Source organism: Dreissena polymorpha, chromosome 9, assembly GCF_020536995.1.
Source record: "Dreissena polymorpha isolate Duluth1 chromosome 9, UMN_Dpol_1.0, whole genome shotgun sequence".
In the NCBI taxonomy this organism is placed as follows: domain Eukaryota; kingdom Metazoa; phylum Mollusca; class Bivalvia; order Myida; family Dreissenidae; genus Dreissena; species Dreissena polymorpha.
In genome coordinates, this window is record NC_068363.1 from 84,617,388 (window position 1) to 84,638,404 (window position 21,017).

Genomic DNA, 21,017 nt, shown 5'->3' on the forward strand with positions numbered 1-21,017 from the left:
TTTTTATGTGATAAAAGTCCATAATTTTCATCCAATTCTTGGCAAACTTGCACAGTGTCTTTGTATCAATGAGGACTCAAACCCTTTTTTAAAAAGAGAAATATATAAGTCTAGAATGACTTCCCCTTGAATATGAGAAAATTTTGAAATCCTGCTTGTTTACGCAATTAATTCCACAGTTTTCATCCAATTATTTCCAAATTTGCACAGTATCTTTATATCAATGAGGACTTGAACCCTATTGAATATGAGCAGTATCGGAGAAATTAGTACACAATAATATCCACTTGAATTTGAGAAAATTCTCCTTTTTTGCGCGATTAATTACACAGTTTCCATCTTATTTTTTCCAAACTTGCACAGTGTTTATAGCAGTAGAGCAGGGCCTCTTGTTTCTTAAGGGATCAACCGTATGGACGTCTCGTATATATCTTTGTTTAGTTAAAATGTATTTTAGACTTGAAGTGTTGTGTTAAAAAGCAGAATACATTTTCAATGAACAGTTCTTTGAGTGGTATGTGTCTTTATTCCACTGACCAGCGCATCGAACCGATTCAGACTTAACACTCAGAATAACGTATATAAATAAAATTGTTCTGATCTAAGGAAAAATTAGTTACTTTCATAATTAACATAAAAATGCCCCTAAATTGTTGCATGAGATTCCATGTAATTGAAGTGAAATCTCTTTTTGATACTGTTCTCTGGACAGGAATTTCGTAAACAGTGCAGTTTATTTATTAGCTCGACTATTTTATATGAAATATATATAGTAGAGCTATCCTACTCACCCCATGCATCGGCGTTCCCGTGTGCGTGAGAGTTGGAATGTTAAAGTTTGCGTACCACCTCAAATATTTCCTATGTCCCTTGACATATTGCTTTTATATTTTGCATGCTTCTTTACCAACATGGCCCCAATCTATAAACAAGAGCAGACAATTGTATCAAGCATTTTGTAAGAATTATGGCCTTTTTCCACTTAGAATATGCATATTCTTGATAAATCTATGTTAAAGTTTGTGTACCACCTCAAATATTTTCAATGTCCCTTGACATATTGCTTTCATATTTCGCAAACTTCTTTACCACAATGACCCCAATCTATAAACAAGAGCAGACAACTGTATCAAGCATTTTGTAAATTTTGTAAGAATTATGGCCCTTTTATCCCCCCCCCCCCATAGGCGAAGGGATATTGTTTTGGCGTTGTCCGTCCGTCCGTCCTTCTGTCCGGCACTTTTGTGTCCGGAGCCATATCTGGAAGTGCTTTGGCGGATTTCATAGAAACTTGGTATGTGTATATATATATGGAAATTAGGATGATGCACGCCAAATGGTATTTTACACCATCTGTTATTAACAGAGTTATTGCCCTTTGTATTAAAAAAAAAATGCTTTTTAACTGAGTGTCAAATATAACACTTGTGTCCAGAAGCATATTGGCGGAGGATATCAATTCTATGAATTTGCTTGTTCCATTTAGAATATGCATATTATTGATAAATCTATGTTAAAGTGCGTACCACCTCAAATATTTTCAATGTCCGTTGACATATTGCTTTCATATTTTGCAAAAAAAATTACCAACATAATCAGCGCTCACTTGGTCATATAATGAGAAATAACTGGTTTAATACTGATGTTTATATTTATTCATTGCCTTTCAATGTTTCATTGTAAACCGTAAAAACTGAAATCAAACAATAAGATATTCTTAATACAACTCGTACAACCTATACTTACAGTAAAGTATTATAAAAGACTGAATATCATACAAATTGAAAAACTAGATGGACTAAAGTGAGAATTATTCAAATTCAAACCCTTGTTTAGCAGCGACAGACCATTCTCACATGACTGTACGTTCTTTGAATGCAATAGTGCCGTAACACTATTTATATTGCAAACAAGTAGTAGTTTAGAGCATCAAGACCACCAATCTTAATTAGCACAAATTATAAAAGACAAGACTATATTATGCACACAACCAAAGAAACAGTATCATAGATCTGTCACAGCTAAAACAGTATTAATGGTATACATAGCATTTGAATTAAGCTCGTAAAACATGGGAGTTAATTCTGCTGATTTGAAACTTTTGTTCAACAACTTTTGTCTCCCTTGAAAATACACTTTAAGAAAAATACATGCAGAATCGTTACACAAAGCCCTCGTAAATAATCCCTTGTATATGCACATTAAGAACAAAACATGCTATATCTAATATGTCCAAAACACACGTATTTCACCTAAACATCATTAGAAATTCAACAATCAACACTTTGGTAACAGTAAAAAAATAAAAATAAAAACACAATGCAATTTTAGACAATAGAAGTTGTAAATAAACGCAGAAAATCATCATCTACAGGTTTCATAAGATCTTGAAAGTTTATATGCAAGTGCATTACTATGTACCGTATTTCCTCGATTATAAGACGGGTTTTTTTCCCGATTTTTTAAGGCCTAAAGTGGGGGGGTCGTCTTATAAGCGCAGTCTACGAAAAAAAATAAGTTTCTTTACCAATTTTTGTGAAGTGATAACCGTATTTCTGATGAAGAAAAGAAACTACTTTCGTTTAGATACGTGATTTGCCGCTTACATCCTTATGTTATGATATATTATAAATGATATGTCTGTTTGGAATACTCGCGAGTTTAAAATCGAATAAAAATTAAACATAAAAATTTATTAAAGCAAATGTGTACAAATACTGTTGTTATTATTCTATTATTTTCTATTTGCAGCAAAATATTTACTGCGGATCGTTGCTACTGTGGCGGTGAAGAATCAGCGTTAGATCGCTTATGTCATTTTGAATAAATCGGTTGGAAACAATTAACGTTTCTTAAATTTATATAAATATATCGTCTATCTATTTCATTATAATAAATAATGTTTTGCATATTTTGTTCTATTTTCAGGGAATGCAGGGTAAATGTACGTCATGCTTTATTATCTGTATCTTTATTTTTCTAAATAAAACACCTATTTGTTTCCAATTAAACTGCAATTGTTGTGCAAACACTATTGTCATAGATGACAGTTTGTTTATTGCCGACTGACTATCAACATGTGCAACCGTTATCTAGCCGTTAATTGGCAGTTTTATTGATACAATTCGAGATAGTATTGACCCCTAACAGACCCCCTACAGATAGCTTGGTGCTACAAACAGCTAGCAACTAATTGTCAGACAATACTCTTGTTTATTAAGCCGTTAATTGGGTGTTTAATGGACACAGATGGCATTATACCTCCTACACTAATCAAGTTTAAATGACATACGTGGTATTTGATTGGCCAATCTGATGCATACATTAATTATTGAGAAATATGATTGGTTTCAAACATACAGACAGCAATCAAACAATCAGAGATATAACGCGCTGATAATCATAATCGTCATTAATTTCCCAAGTATTTCATTGTATTCTATTGATAATAACGTTAAAAGAAGATGTCCACGAAGAGGAAGAGAGCGTCGTATGACATCAACTACAAATATAATCAATCTAAAACAAATTCTGTCTTGTTGTTGTTGTTGTTGTAGTTTCTTTGTTCACTCTGAGCTGTACGTCGTTTGTCAGTAATTATAAACATATAGTACGTCAAGTACCGGTACCTGAAAAAAAAGAATGTAATATATGAATATACATAATCATACACTCTGTATTGAAAATAGGATGACGTGAATCAGGGAACGAATCCGATAACGAGCTTACTTGGTGTATTGTACTTACTTACAAAATGGCCGACCAACAAATTTTGACTATTGAAATTTTACCAATTTTCGTCTTTAAAAAATTGCCCCGTCTTATAAGCGAGTCTACGCAAAATACAGCCAATCTGGACCTAAAGTTGGGGTCTCGTCTTATAGTCAATCCGTCTTATAATCGAGGAAATACGGTATATACCTCGATACGCGACCAAGCTGGCTGAAATTGTAGTTATTTGAACATTTAAAATTTAGTGTTTTTTTGTGTCTGTTGCTCTAACTTTCCTTTAAATGGCTGAAAAAACGCATGTAAAAAACAATCAAAGCGCATGCACATAATAAGCGGTTACATTCCACTAAACTAGTTGCAGCAAGGACACTCACAAACATGACCCCAATCTATGTACAAGAGCAGACAACTGTATTAAGCATTTTGTAAGAATTATGGCCCTTTTTTGTCTTAGTAACTGAATATTTTGTTAAATTTTGTGTTTAGATCCACTCGACTTCTAAAGTATCAAAGTTATTGCTTTCAAACTACAAATATTTTCTTACTATCATGAAGGTACTGTACCTGGAAAGTTCAATTTGACCTTGACCTTTGAATGACCTTGACTCTCATGGGCAAAATAATAAATTTTAGTTAAATTGCCATAACCTCTTTATTTATGATCAGATTTTATTCATACTTTGAAAAACCAACACTTACCCGAATACCACAATGAATTCCACCCAAACAAAACCCCACGCCTCAACCCAGAATCCCTGCCCCCCCCAAAAGATCTTCTAATAAATGACTACACCCCACATTATACCCCCCCCTCCCCCCTCTCAACCCACACCCAACCCCCAAAAAAATATTTTTTTCTTTGAAACATGGTTTAAAAAACAACAACAACAATATTTACTTTATTTTTGAAGGACCGTCCAAACTTCCCTCTCAAGCTATTGCCATCAAACTTGAAATAAAATCTTATTAGTTTGTTTTATGTCTTTACAAATGTTCAATAGATTGTGGAAAATATACCTGAACTATTACCTTGATCTTATTGAATAATTTTAACAATTTCCCCATGATGGCTTACGTTATACTGTCAAGCACTCGAATAGTCGAGCGCACTGTCCTATGACAGCTCTTGTTTTTATAAAATATTTAAAGTTATGATCACCCAGATTTTTACACAAAACTGTAATGGTGTGATAGTAGTGAGATAAAGCTTTGTTAACTTACAAGATAATTGATTCAAGAAGTTTGTTTGTGATTTTATGTCATATTGTGTTTTGTTCCTAGGTGTGTGATGGACCGTTCAACCTTCCCACTGGTTCCCTATCTGCTCTTCAACATTTTGGAGGGGAAAGAACTCTTCTCCCAACACTCAAGGTAACACAACACTTACGTTGCATTCTCCCCATACTCAAGTTACTTGAGTCAAGTAACAAAAACACGAACTTTTACCAACACTAGAGATAACACAATATCAGGATATTATATGATATAATTTAAAATTCTTACTTTTAACACTAGAGATAACACAATATGAGGATATAATATGATATAATTTAAAATTCTTACTTTTAAGTTGAACTTTAAGCTTAGCATAAACCGGACCAGCTATCTCAGTTGGAAGAGCGAAGAACTAAATTTTGACGATCACGGGTTCAAAACCCGCCTGGCCACATAGCTTGTGTTGGGATTGGTTATGAAATTCTTTCAACGGCCATTCTCCCCCTACCTGTGAAATAAGTAAGGCAGTGGTCAGTAAATAGCCTAAGTGTGTGCACTTAGTACTGAAAACTAGATATTCCGGGAAAAATGTGAGTTGGTCAACCCTTTCCCACTCAGATGCAAAGTGAAAATGGCTATGTGCAAACAGCATAAAACCAGAACAGCCTGTAAGTAACATGCAGTCTGTTCAGGTTTTTTGCTGTTTGCTGCTCATCAGTAATCAAAGTTGGAAATGAAGCCTTTACAATTTGAGTCTAGTAAGAAAGGTCTTTAATCAAATTTAACTTTCTAAGGGGCCACATATACGTCAAAATACGTATCTAAGTGGAAGGGTTAACTGACTGTTGTGACATGACTGAAATATGGTTATAAACAACTAAAAGTCCAATTAAACAAACACACTTAATAAGATCCCTTGTCACCTATGTCTGCCAAGCTTAGGATTGAGAGTATTTTTAAATTTGTATGTCACTGTCTATGTCCACAGATCTATGTCCAATCAGATGGAGGCAGAGTTTGTAGCAGAGCTGTGTCGGTGTATAGTGCACAGCAAATGCAAGGTCACAGAGAAGATGATTGGTATCATAGCCCCCTACTCAAAGCAACGAGACGAGATAAGTGACAAGCTTAAACACAGGTGATTACAAAACTTCTTGCAGCAGTTACATCTCTTTCCGAGAACCTTTTAAATGACAGTCTCCTTTGTTTCACCCTGAAGACAACTCTTTTTTGGAGATTGAGAATTTTGTTAAAAGATTTTTAGCTAAACTATTATAAGAAATATATATATAGTGGAGCTATCTTACTCACCCCGGCGTCGGTGTGAGGGTTGGAATGTTAAGTTTTGTGTACCACCTCAAATATTTTCTATGTCCCTTGACATATTGCTTATATATTTTGCATACTTCTTTACCAACATGACCTTAATTTATAAACAAGAGCAGACAAATGTATCAATCATTTTGTAAGAATTATGGCCTTTTTAGCTCGACTATTTTATATGAAATATATATAGTGGAGCTATCCTACTTGCCCCGGCGTCGGCGTTCCCGTTCCCATGAGTGTTGGAATGTTAAAGTTTGCGTACCACCCCCAAATATTTCCTATGTTCCTTGACATATTGCTTTTATATTTTGCATACTTCTTTACCAACATGACCCCAACCAATAAACAAGAGCAGACAACTGTATCAAGCATTTTGTAACAATTATGGCCCTTTTTTCACTTAGATTTTTAGCTCACCTGAGCGATAGCTCAGGGTGAGCTATTGTGATCACTCAGCGTCCGGCGTCCGTCCGTCCGTCTGTCTGTCTGTAAACAATTTGTAAACATCTTCTTCTACTAAACCATTGAGCCAATTTCAACTAAATTTCATGTGGAGCATCCCTAGGTCATGGGACAAAAGAATTGTTAAAAAAAATTTGATCACATAACCAAGATGGCCGCCATGACCATATATGGTAAAAACCTTAAAAAATCTTCTTGTCAGAAACCGCTCATCAGATTTTCAAAAATTTTCACAGGGATGACCTTTGAAGGCTCCCCTGAAAAAGTTGTTCAAAGAAATTTGATTCGTCAAAAAACATGGCCGCAGGAGCTCGTTGAACTTTGCATGTTTATTCGTTTTTGCCTATTTTGTGAAAACTTTCAAAAATCTTCCACATTTTTTGTCCGATCCTTTCCAAATTTGCACAGTGTCTTTATATCAATGAGGACACGAACCCTACAAAAAATGAGCATTATTGGTCCATGAAGTACAGAATTACCTCCCCTTGAATTGAGAAAATGGTGTTTATGCAATAAAGTCCAAATTTTTCATCCAATTCTTTCCAAACTTGTAAGGATTTAGCATGGTTCAAACAAGGGAAACAACTACGGTTTATGCATGTTCTTTTTATTACAGATTTGCCTCCCTTTAATTCATTCAAAATCTCATTTTACAGCAGAGATTCCAAATCTGACCTGTAAATGAGCCACATATTTACTGCCAGTGCTAGGTTAACTTTTCCCATTTGATCATTCTTAAGTATTGGTCTTGTAATGCTGCTACTGCTTCTGCTACTGCTACTGCTACTGCTACTACTACTACTACTACTACTACTACTACTACTACTACTACTACTACTACTACTACTACTACTACTTCTACTACTACTACTACTACTACTACTTCTACTACTACTACCACTACTACTACTACTACTACCACTACTACTACTACTACTACTACTACTACTACTACTACTACTACTACTACTACTACTACTTCTACTACTACTACTTCTACTACTACTACTAGTACTACTACTACTAGTACTACTACTACTACCACCACCACCACCACCACCACCACCACCACCATTACTACTTCTACTACTACTGCCACTACTACTACTACTTTTACCACTACTACTACTACTACTACTACTACTACCACTACTACTACTACTACTACTACTACTACTACTTCTACTACTACTACTACTACTACTACTACTTCTACTACTACTACTACTACTACTACTACTACTTCTACTACTACTACTACTACTACTACTACTACTACTACTACTACTACTACTACTACTACTACTACTACTACTACTACTACTACTACTACTACTACTACTACTACTACTACTACTACTACTACTACTACTACACCACCACCACCACCACCACCACCACCACCACCACCACCACCACCACCACCACCACCACCACCATTCACAGTGACAAAAAACGTATTCACACAATGGCTGCTACTACAACTTATAGCCCATATAGGGGGGCATGCATGTTTTACAAACAGCCCTTGTTTCTATGGGATTTTAACCACAACTGTTCATGTTTATCTCCGACACATATTTTTAGGTCACCTGTCATGAAGTGACACGGTGAGCTTATGTGATCGTGTGATGTCCGGCGTCCGTTGTGCGTGCCTGCGTGTGTCCGTGCGTCCGTCCGTCAACAATTTGTTTGTGTAGACAGTAGAGGTCACAGTTTGCATCCAATCTTGATGAAATTTGGTCAAAATGTTTATCTTGATGAAATCCGGTTTGGGATTGTATTTGGGTCATCTGGGGTCAAAAACAAGGTCACTAGGTCAAATAATAGAACAACCTTCTGTAGACAATAGAGGTCACAGTTTTCATCCAATCTTTATGAAATTTAGTCAGAATGTTTATCTTGATGAAATCTGGGTTGGGATTTTATTTGGGCCATCTGGGGTCAAAAACTAGGTCACTAGGTCAAATAATAGAAAAACCTTGTGTAGACATTAGAGATCACAGTTTTCATCCAACCTTTATGAAATTTGGTCAGAATTCTTGATGAAATCTGGGTGGGATTGTATTTGGGTCATCTGGGGTAAAAATCTAGGTCAAATAAATAGAAAAACCTTGTGTTGACAATAGAGGTCACAGTTTTCATCCAATATTTATGAACTGTGGTCAGAATGTTTATCTTGATGAAATCTGGATTGGGATTGTATTTGTTTCATCTAGAGTCAGGAACTAGGTCACTAGGTCAAATCATAGAAAAACATTGTGTAGACAATAGAGGTCATAGTTTTCATCTGATCTTAATGAGTCAGGTGAGCGATTCAGGGCCATCATGGCCCTCTTGTCTATGTTAAAGTTTGTGTACCACCTCTTATATTTTCTATGTCCCTTGACATATTGCTTTCATATTTTGATACTTCTTAACCAACATAACCCAAATCTATAAACAAGAGCAGACAACTGTATCAAGCATTTTATAAGAATTATGTTCCCTTTTTTTATACTTAGATGATTGAAAATTTGGTTAAGTTTTGTATTTAGGTCCACTTTATTCCATAAGTATCAAACTATTGCTTTCAATGCAACACTTACAAACTATAATAAGGGGACTCTTCAGGCAAAGTTACTTCTGACTGGTATTTTGACATGATTATGGCCCCTTTTATATATAGGAAATTGAAAATTTGGTTAAGTTTTATGTTTTGGTCCACTTTACTCCTAAAGTATCATTGCTATTGCTTTCAGAATTGGAACACTCCCTAATTATCATAAGGGGACTGAACAGGAAAAGTTGCATAACGCTGGTTGGCATTTTGACAAATTATGGCCCTTTTTTTATTTAGTAACTTTGAAATTTGATTTAATTTTGTGTTTAGATCCACTTTACTTCTAAAGCATCAAGGCTATTGCTTTCAAACTTCAAATACTTTCTTATTATCATGAGGGTACTGTACCTGGCAAGTTGAATTTGTCCTTGACCTTTGAATTACCTTGACTCTCAAAGTCATATTATTAAATGTTGCTAAAATTTCCATAACTTCTACATTTATGATCAGATTTGATGCATACATTGACAAAACAACACTTACCTGACATACCACAATGGACTCCACCCAAACCATCACCCACCTCGGAATCCCCACTTCCCATTTAAATGACCACACCCCACATTATACCTTCCCCCCCTCCACCCCCACCTACCCCAACTCACATCCCCCCACCCCACTCCTAAAAAGGAAAGAAATGTCAGCGGGCGGCCGGAACAAGCTTGTCCGGGCCATAACTTTGTCGTTCATTGTGAGATTTTAAAATCATTTGGCACATTTGTTCACCATCATTAGACGGTGTGTCGCGCGAAAGAATTACGTGACAGGGGTAGCGAGATCAAATGTCCGAGTTTCCCAAGTTGTACATTTACTTATCTGGGCAACAGATTTTTAGCGAGGCTGTTTTCGGAGAAAACCTGAGCTATTGTCATAGCCAGCTCGTCGTCTGCCGTCCGGGGCCCGCAGTAGGCGTTGTGCTAAAACCTTAACATTGGCCATAACTTTTTAAATATTGAAGATAGCACCTTGATATTTGGCATGCATGTGTATCTCATGGAGCTGCACATTTTGAGTGGTAAAATTTCAAGGTGAACATCATCCTTCAAGGTCTAGGGTGCAAAAAACAAAGTAATGGGAAGTAATAAGCTTTAAATGGACATAGTTATCTGGCCTGCCCACAAATATATTTTTGTTAAATAAATCAAAGCGGCGCAGTAGGCGGCATTGTGTTTCTGACAAACACATTGTGGTAAAAGGTCAAGGTCATCCTTTACGGTCTACGGTAAGAGATACAGATTAAAGGGAAGAAATAAGCTTTAAAAAGGGAGAAAATTATTCAATATTGAACATAGCCACATTATATATTTAGCATGCATGTGTATCTCATGCATTTTGAGTGGTGAATCTACAGTCATGGTAGTGGCTTTTAATTATTTGCTACTAAAAATAGAGATTTGTTACAGACAATTATTTTCAAGGGAAGTAATTTATATAATTATAAATCTCATATTATATATTTCCTTACCAAGAATTGAAGTTCTTTTCACAGTTAATGTACAGATTTATTATTTTGATTATTTATAACCCAAATGATTGATTTGTCAAAGTTTTTTTTTAATGATATAATTATAATTTCTTTGATGTTCATTACATACCTATGTACTAATGTCCATAGATACATGATCAACTCTGGCAATGATTTTCAGAAAAAGAAAAAAAAACACTCTGGCTATGATCTCTTTAAAGGGATCTTTTCACGCTTTGGTAAATTGACGAAATTGAAAAAAAGTTGTTTCAGATTCGTAAGTTTTCGTTTTAGTTATGATATTTGTGAGGAAACAGTAATACTGAACATTAACCATGCTCTAATATAGCCATTATATGCATCTTTTGACGATTTTAAAACCTAAAAATTATAAAGCGTTGCAACGCGAAACGATTGAATAATTTGGAGAGTTCTGTTTTTGTCGTAAAATTTTGTGAAACTACGAAGATTGCTTATATGAGGTATAAAATACGTCAACAATGTGTACTCGGCGGAATAGCTCAGTAGGCTAAAGCGTTTTTACTTCAGGACTCTGGCAGGACTCCAGGGGTCACTGGTTCGAAACCTGCTCCGGGCAATGTTCTTTTCCTTTTTTAATTTTTTTCTTGTTTTTTTACTGGAGCTTTTACGATCCAATGTTTACATTTATCAAAATAAAGCATTTAATGAATAAGTTAAAAAAATGCCAAAATCTGTGAAAAGGCCCCTTTAAGCCACAGGCCTTGGTTGTCAGTGACCCTCCCCAGTCCCCCCCCCCACCCCCCCCCACCCCCCCCCCCCCCCCCCCCCCCGGGCCCGGTTGGATTGGACAAAATTCAAGGGAAGTAATAACTTTTAAAGGGAGATGATTTCTATACCTGCCAAATGATAAATAGAAATGTTATTTCAATGCCGCGCAGTAGGGGGCATTGTGTTTCTGACAAACACATCTCTTCAAAACTGCATCCGCAGCCGAGCGTTGGCACCCGTTATGCGGTGCTCTTGTTTTCAATTAAGATGTCCGTGGACAACAAGTTTTTAGCTCATCTATTTTTTGAAAAAAAAATTATGAGCTATTGTCATCACCTTGGCGTCGGCGTCGGCGTTGGCGTCCGGTTAAGTTTTGCGTTTAGGTCCACTTTTCTCAGAAAGTATCAATGCTATTGCATTCAAACTTGGTACACTTACTTACTATCATGAGAGGACTGGGCAGGCAAAGTTAGTTAACTCTGGCGTGCAATTTGACAGAATTATGTGCCCTTTTTATACTTAGAAAATTGAAAATTTTGGTTAAGTTTTGCGTTTAGGTCCACTTTTCTCATAAAGTATCAATGCTATTGCATTCAAACTTGGTATACTTACTTACTATCATGAGGGGACTGTGCAGGCAAAGTTAGATAATTCTGGCGTGCATTTTTACAGAATTATGTGCCCTTTTTATACTTAGAAAATTGAAAATTTTGGTTAAGTTTTGTGTTTAGGTCCATTTTATTCCGTAAGTTTCAAAGCTATTGCTTCATACTTGCAACACTTACTAACTATCATAAGGGGACTGTGCAGGCAAAGTAATGTAACTCTGACTAACATTTTGACAGAATTATGGGCCCTTTTTATACTTAGAAAATTGAAAATTTGGTTAAGTTTTGTGTTTAGGTCCACTTTATTCCTACAGTATCAAAGCTATTGCTTTCATACTTGCAACATTTATTAACTATCATAAGGGGACTGTGCAGGCAAAGTTATGTAACTCTGACTGGCATTTGGACGGAATTATGGGCCCTTTTTACTTAGAAAATTGAAAATTTGGTTAAGTTTTGTGTTTTGGTCCACTTTACCCCTTAAGTATCATAGATATTGCTTTCATACTTGGAACACTCGCAAACTATCATAAGGGTACAGTAAAAGGACAAGTTGCATAACTCTGGTTGTCATTTTTACGGAATTATGGCCCTTTTTTTACTTAGTAACTTTGAATATATGGTTAAATTTTGTGTTTCGATCCACTTTACTTCTTAACTATCAAAGCTATTGCTTTCAAACTTCAAATACTTTCATGCTATCATGAGGTTACTGTACCTGGCAAGTTGAATTTTACCTTGACCTTTGAATGACCTTGACTCTCAAGGTAAAAATTATTAAATTTTGCTTAAATTGCCATTACTTCTTTATTTATGATTAGATTTGATTGATACTTTGACAAAACTACTCTTACCTGACAAACCACAATAGACTCCACCTAAACCATCCCCCGTGCCCTCCCCCACTCCCCCCCCCCCTCCCAAATCCCCCCCCTATTTTTTTTTTTTAAGATCATCTCACAAATGACCACCCCACCATCACACTATACCCCCCCCCCCCCAATTTTTTTTTTGAAACGGTTAAAAAACACAAATATTTAGTTTTATTATTTTATGTTTGAAATATCGTCCAACCATCGCACCCAAGAATCCCAACCCACCCCCCCCCCCTCCCCCCACCCAAATCCCCCCCCCCCCCTTATTTTTTTTTTTTTTTTTTTTTAAGATCATCTCACAAATGACCACCACACCCTCACACTATACCCCCCCCCACCCCCCCCCCCCCAATTTTCTTTTTTTTTGAAACGGTTAAAAAAAACAAACATTTATTTTCATTATTTTATGTTTGAAATACCGTCCAACCATCGCACCCAAGAATCCCCCCCCCCCCCCAACTCTCCCCCCCCCCCCTGATTTTTTTTTCCTTTTTGTTGCATTTTTTTTTCGCATTTTTGGAAAATATTGTAATAAATGTCCACACCCCCACACTATACACCCTTCTTCACTCCACCCCTCCCTCCTTTGTGATTGAAAATGATAGTCCCTTCACCTTTAAAAAGAAAATAGATGAGCGGTCTGCACCCGCAAGGCGGTGCTCTCGTTTAAAACTTGGGTCCAGGTTTACAAAAAAATACATTGTATTAAAGCCGTAACTAAGTTTTACAAAACCGGATGTTGACACGCGATAACATTGTCAGTACTATTTTCATAGCAATCAAGTTAAAATACGGGCACTCTCCTGCGCAGTGATCTCCTTATTCTATAAGAGACAGGGAGCATGCCGCATTTTCAACATTCGGCCCGACTGTTAGAAAGTGTACAGACAAGTTTCTTTATTTTTACAATCAGACGAAAATAAAAAGTATCAAACTAAGATAATGAAAACACGGTCTACCTTGTTATTTAAGACGACTTTAATGGTAAAAATGGAACTTTTTTTTTTTTAAATCTTCAACAACTCAGCTGAAACCCGAAAGCTTTGAGCAGTCCACCTCCCAAATAAACTAAGAAAGATTATGATAAAAAAATATGATCTAAGTAAACGTACCAAAACTTTTCAAGAAACTTGGCTCACAGTTTTTCAATTGTTACCAGTTGATGATAATCAAATTGCTACCAGTAGCGGTGCACAGTCTCAGTTTGATGAGGTCCACATATTGGACTAGTTTAGTTTGTTAAAATTACGATGTACTTATGTTCAACACATGTTTTAATAACACTAGCTTTGCAAGATTAAAAGTTTTAGAAAGTGTTTATATTGTTTATAATATACTGCTATAATGAATGTACCATTGAAATACAACTATAAACAAAACAAGCAAATCATACTCATTTTGATATATTCCACATTATTTTTAATTAATCAATAGATGCGTTTATAATTTATATAAACACTAACGGACAAGTGTAGATCAGCAACGGACAAGTTAAATTTCCTAAATGGTTGTCCGTGGACAAGTATAGTTTTTTTAGATTTCGCCGCCCCTGCGTCAATATCTCCAAGGTCAAGGACACTTTTTTGAGTTCAAAGGTAAAAAATTGCCATAAATTAGCTTGTCCAGGCCATAACTGTCATTCATTGTGAGATTTTCGAATCATTTGGCACATTTGTTCACCATCATCGGACGGTGTGTCCCGCGAAAGAATTACGTCAATATCTCCAAGGTCAAGGTCGCCACGACTAAAATTAAATTGAATTTGAAAAATGGGGGTAACTATGAACAATCAGGAACAATGCACATTTTGAGTTGTCTCCCTTTATCTGACTTTTTTATTTTCAAATTGAAATCTAGGTCGCCACGAGTAAAAATAGTTTGAATTTTACACAAGAGGGGTTACAATGCACATTTTGAATTGTCTCCCTTTATCATACTTTTTTTTTCAAATTGAAAACCTGGTTTTGTGAAATTTTGTCCTTTGTTTTATTTTTTATATAACTCAGAAATATGATTGCAAATATAAATCATATTCTGTCTAAAAATTAGATTTTCATGAACTTTGGACAAGAATCATTACATTCTCAGTTTTTGCAGAAATGGGAATTCAGCAAATACAATCTTAAGCATTCAAAACTTGCGTAACTGACAAAATGATTACCTTACTATCTTATTAGTTTGTTTTATGTCTTTACAAATGTTCAATAGATTGTGGAAATATGCCTTTATAAATGCTCATCTTCTTTAAAACATGAGCGACCAAAATGTTTCAATCATGGTCCTCTTCCAGTTTAAATATAGAATATGACTATATAACCTTGACCTTATTGAATATGAACAATTTCCCCATGATAGCTTAAGTTATACTGTCAAGCACTTTGAATAGTCGAGGGCACTGTCTGTTGACAGCTGTTGTTATTAATCAAATTGTCAATCAAACGCATCTTTTAAAATCAATAGAAAATTTGTTTGTTCAGAAACTTTGTGTTTGGCAATATCACATTAAAATGGTACTTTAGAGCCCTGGCAATATCACATAAGAAGGTACTTTAGAGCCCAAACCAAATCCCTTACATTTGGATACAAATCATTTGAATTATGTGGTGAGAAATATTTTGTGATAACACAGATATTATAACAGGTGGTTTCCTTGCAAATTCTTCTACAGGTGGGAAACCAGTGGTAAATGAATAATGCACATTTATTTAATTGACGTATTAAATTAAAATATCAATATTAATGAGGATTTGACTTTGACTAAGTGGTAAAAGTTTTTGTATTCAAATGTACACAAGTTTCATTTTGATTTTGATCATATGCTTTCTTCATCCCGGCACCCCAGGGGTTCTATATATATAATTATATATACTGACCCAAATGGACACATGTCTGACCTGTCCTGGTATCATATATTGTTTCCCCTACAACAAAGTACATGGGAGTAAATTGCCTGCAGCTCTGACCTCAGCTGATCTGTCAGTCTGGAGACATACACTTTTCTGCGCATATATCGTTTCTATTGATTTGATGTTGTACCAGTTTTTAAAACCGTAAATTAAAACACGCTTAAATGATGCCTTTTTTTAAAGTTGAAGATTGTTACAACTTGCTGTATAGTAGGACATGCTGCATTTGGGGTATTTGTGGCAGTTTCAGGTGTCATTCTGAAGATAGATGTTGTTGAAAGGGGGTTTATTAGAGTCAGTCTGTCATTAAGTCAGTATCGCAAGCTAATCAATGTAGCCATATTCCGCTTTTACGGAATTTTTATGCCCCCGGATCGAAATATCAGGGGTATATTGTTTTTGGCCTGTCTGTTATTGTGTGTGTCCCAAAACTTAAACCTTGGTTTAAGTTTGATAACTTTTTTAATATTGAAGATAGCAACTTGATATTTGGCATGCATGTGTATCTCATGGAGCTGCACATTTTGAGTGGTAAAAAGTCAAGGTCAAGGTCATCCTTCAAGGTCAAAGGTCAAATATTCTGTTTTTTCCATCCTGAAACTTTAACCTTCGTTGAAGTTTTGTCATAACTTTTTGAGTATTGAAGATAGCAACTGGATATTTTGCATGCATGTGTATCTCACGGAGCTGCACATTTTGAGTGGTGAAAGGTCAAGGTCATCCTTCAAGGTCAAAGGTCAAATTTATGGCTTCAAAGCGGTGCAAAAGGGGGCATAGTGTTTCTGACAAACACATCTCTTGTTTTATTAAAGGAAGTCTCTTCTAAAAAAAATCCAATATGGCTGAAAGTGTTGTCTCAGATAAGCTTGTGCCCACATGCATTAAACCCAGTTTTCCAATAGGGTGGCTCATTTGTTGATTCTTTCCACAGGAGGCTGGAGACTATAGAGGTTTGCACTGTGGACGGGTTCCAAGGTAGAGAGAAGCATGTGATCATCATGTCATGTGTCAGAGCCAACCTTGGAAAGAATGTTGGGTGAGTCCCTTGGCTTTTCTTTCTGCATGAGTAAGAGACCATTATACTTAAAAGTGAATTTGAAACAGTTCTTATAAGTTTTCAATGCAACCAATGAGTCAAGAGGGTGTTAAGAGTACTTGCGTATGAAAATAAGAAATGATTGGAACTGTATAATTAAAGACTATGTGGAGCTTTATTATCCCCCCCCCTCGAAGAAGAGGGGGTATATTGTTTTGCACATGTTGGTCCGTCCCTCCGTCCACCAGATGGTTTCCAGATGATAACTCAAAAGCGCTTAGGCCTAGGATCATTTAACTTCATAGGGACATTGATCATGACTGGCAGATGACCCCTATTGATTTTCAGGTCACTAGATCAAAGGTCAAGGTCACAGTGACTCGAAATAGTAAAATGGTTTACAGATGATAACTCAAGAATGCTTAGGCCTAGGATCATGAAACTTCATAGGTATATTGATCATGACTCGCAGATGACCTCTATTGATTTTCAGGTCACTCGGTCAAAGGTCAAGGTCACAGTGACTCGAAATAGTAAAATGGTTTCCGGATGATAACTCAAGAATGCTTACGCCTAGGATCTTGAAACTTCATAGGTACATTGATCATGACTGGCAGATGACCCATATACATTTTTAGGTCACTAGGTCAAAGGTCAAGGTCACAGTGGCTCAAAACAGTTAAAAGGTTTCCTGATGATAACACAAGAATAGTTAGGCCTAGGATCATGAAACTTCATAGGTAGATTGATCATGACTGGCATATGACCCCTATTGATTTTCAGGTCACTAGGTCAAAGGTCGAGGTCACAGTGACAAAAAACATATTCACACAATGGCTGCCACTACAACTGACAGCCCATATGGGGGGCATGCATGTTTTACAAACAGCCCTTGTTTAAATGTAAAAGCAAGCCGTATTTTGTCTATTTCATCGAAAAGAAAGTAAAAACATAAAAACTAGGGACAGATTTCTCTGAAGTTGTATACGAATCATATGTTTACAATTTTCTCATATTACAAATTATGTTGTGCTTGATGATTTTTTAAACCCGTTCATGGACGAGTTATATATGAGTCACTATGTTGGTTTGTCAAGTCATCCACATTGTTTTTGGAGCGAATTCTTTATACATTTCTCAAGAAGTTTAAATGAGACTTTAATTATGTCCTAACCATAAAGTGCAGATCAGGAAGTCACTTTTCATCCCCAGTGATCTTCATTTACCTGATTAAACCCTTTCCCCCATTAGAAGCAAAATGAAAATGGCTTTTGCAGCCAGCAAAAAACCAGAACAGATTTTATGCTGTTTGCCGCTCATCAGTAACTAAGGGTTGGAAATGAAGCCTTTAAAACTTGTATTTAGTAAGAAAACGTTTTTAATTATATGTAACTTTAGGTGGTAAAGGATACATTTCCCTTGAACATATCTGACATACAGGCGTGGGGTTGATTGTCTCATTTGTGACAAAGTTCTTATACAATATTATTAATTTATGCCTTCTTGACAGGTTTGTTGGCTGTCGGAAGCGTATGAATGTGGCATTGACTAGGGCTAAATATGCCATGTATATTGTTGGACATTTCCAATCACTAGAGGTAAATCATTTTCTCTGTTTATGGAAATGAGTGATTTCGAAACAAGAGAATTAAGCAAAATGCTAAACAATGTTTATATTCGTCTTTGAACTTTGTGCTTTGAGCTTTAAGAACAACAGAACAGTTATGCCTCAGATCAGGACTTTGAAAAGAGATTTGACTCTATTTAAGATAAATTTTCTTTTTTCAAAATAAGAAAGAAGTGGGAATTTTGACAGAAAAATAAATGGCAATGAAAATATGGAATAGATACTGTAAATATGTTAAAACAATGTAGAATGTGCATATATAGTGATTTCAGCTAATTTCGAGCTCAAAAGAGTCAATACTAGAATGTGATTAGTTTATTGCAAAACGGATTGTTTTACATATGTCAAATTGCAATAAGACCCGTTTTGCAATTTAATTATTGCATATCTGGATTTTCTTAACCTAAGTCCAAAAATGGATGAAATCATTCTCTGTACATACATGTATTCTGTATGGTTTTATCACATTTACTCATGATATTGCTCACTTTCATTGTCTTTTATTTTATTGGTTGAAACTTGTGATTCTGTCTTTTTTTCAAAAGAAAATCTGTAAAACGACATTAAAAACTGTCTTTTCAGCATTTAAAATCAATTTAAATCAATTGGTGCATGTGTGATGAGTTTATTGCGAAATGGGTTCATTGCACAACAGGATTTTATTAAAAAAATGTCAAATTGCAATAAGACACTGCAACACATTTTGCAATAAAATTATTGCATACTTGTGTTTTCTTCACTCAAGTATGTAATTGCTTGAAATCAGTTTCTATACATGTTCTGTTTTTAGCTCACCTGAGCTGTGCTCATGGTGAGCTTTTATGATCGCCTTTTGTCCGTCGTGCAGCGTCAACATTTGCCTTGTGAACACTCAAGAGGCCACATTTATTGTCCGATCTTCATGAAACTTGGTCAGAACATTTGTCCCAATGATTCCTCGACCGAGTTCGAAACTGGGTCAAAAACTGGGTCACTAGGTAAAAAAAACAAAACCTTGTGAACACTGTAGAAGTCACATTTGATGCCCAATCTTCATGTAACTTTGTCAAAATGTTTGTCTTAATGATATGTTGGTTGAGTTCAAAAACGGTTTGGGTCCATTGAAAAACATGGCCGCCAGGGGGCTGGGCAATATTACTTATATGGCTATAGAGAATCCTTGTGAACACTCTTGAAGTCACAATTTTTGCCCAATCATCATGAAACTTGGTCAAAACATTGGTTTGATTGATATCTTGGATGAGTTCGAAAATGGTTCAGATCGGTGAAAAAACATGGCCGCCAGGGGGCAGGGCAGTTTTCTCTATATGTATATAGTGAAAACATGTGAACACTCTAGAAGTCACATTTTTGGTCAAATCTTCCTGAAATTTGGTCAGAACATTTGTTTCCTATATACGTCGGTTGAGTTCGAAAATGGTTTGGATTGGTAAAAAAACATGGCCGCCAGGGGGGAGGGGGGGGTCTTTTTCCATATGTTTATATAGTAAAAAAAGCTTGTGAACACTCTAGAAGTCACATTTTTTGCCTAATCATCATGAAATTTTGTCTAAACATCGATTTTACAGATATCTCGGACGAGTTCGATAATGGTCATGATCAGTGAAAAAACATGGCTGCCAGGGTGCGGGGCAGTTTTCTCTATATGTATATAGTGTAAACATGTGAACAGTCTAGAAGACACATTTTTTGCCCAATCTTCATGAAATTTGGTCCGAACATTTGTTTCCTGGATATGACAGTTGAGTTCGAAAATGGTTCGAATCGGTAAAAAAACATGGCCACCAGGGAGTGGGGTCTTTTTCCTTATATTTATATAGTAAAGAAGCTTGTGAACACTCTAGAAGTCACATTTTTTGCCTAATCATCATTTATTAGGTCGAAACATTGGTTATGTGGATATTTTGAACGATTTTGAAAATGGTCATGATCAGTGGACAAACATTGCTGCCAGGGGATGGGGCAGTTTTCTCTATATGTATATAGTGAAAACATGTGAACAGTCTAGACGACACATTTTTCACCCAATCTTTATGAAATTTGGTCAGAACATTTCTTTTCTTGATACGACGGTTGAGTTCTTAAATGGTTCGGATCAGTAAAAAAACATGGCCAACAGGAGGGGGGGTCTTTTTCCTTATATTTATATAGTAAAAAAAGCTTGTGAACACTCTAGAAGTAACATTTTTTGTCCAATCATCATGAAACTTGGTCAACACATTGGTTTTATGGATATCTTGGTTGAGTTTGAAATAGTCGTGATCAGTGAAAAAAACATGGCCGCCAGGGGGTGGGGCAGTTTTCTCTATATGTATATAAGAAAACATGTGAACAGTCTAGAAGACACATTTTTTGCCCAATCTTCATGACATTTGGTCAGAAGATTTTTTCCTGGATACGACGGTTGAGTTCA

At 35.9% G+C, this 21,017-nt stretch overlaps 2 protein-coding genes across 3 annotated transcripts in view; one reads left to right on the plus strand and one right to left on the minus strand.

Annotated features, from left to right (window-relative positions):
• Nucleotides 1-21,017, minus strand: part of LOC127845741 (DNA repair-scaffolding protein-like) — a 590,230-nt gene that overhangs the window by 494,675 nt on the left and 74,538 nt on the right. The gene's annotated exons all lie outside the window — the stretch shown is intronic.
• LOC127845738 (uncharacterized) overlaps nt 1-21,017 on the plus strand; it is a 94,366-nt gene that overhangs the window by 64,109 nt on the left and 9,240 nt on the right. For both annotated transcript variants that reach the window (XM_052376846.1, XM_052376847.1), the window contains exons 19-22: nt 5,014-5,103; nt 5,936-6,085; nt 16,873-16,977; nt 18,488-18,575. In XM_052376846.1, coding sequence (XP_052232806.1) covers nt 5,014-5,103; nt 5,936-6,085; nt 16,873-16,977; nt 18,488-18,575 — 433 coding nt within the window. The remainder of the gene's footprint in view (nt 1-5,013; nt 5,104-5,935; nt 6,086-16,872; nt 16,978-18,487; nt 18,576-21,017) is intronic.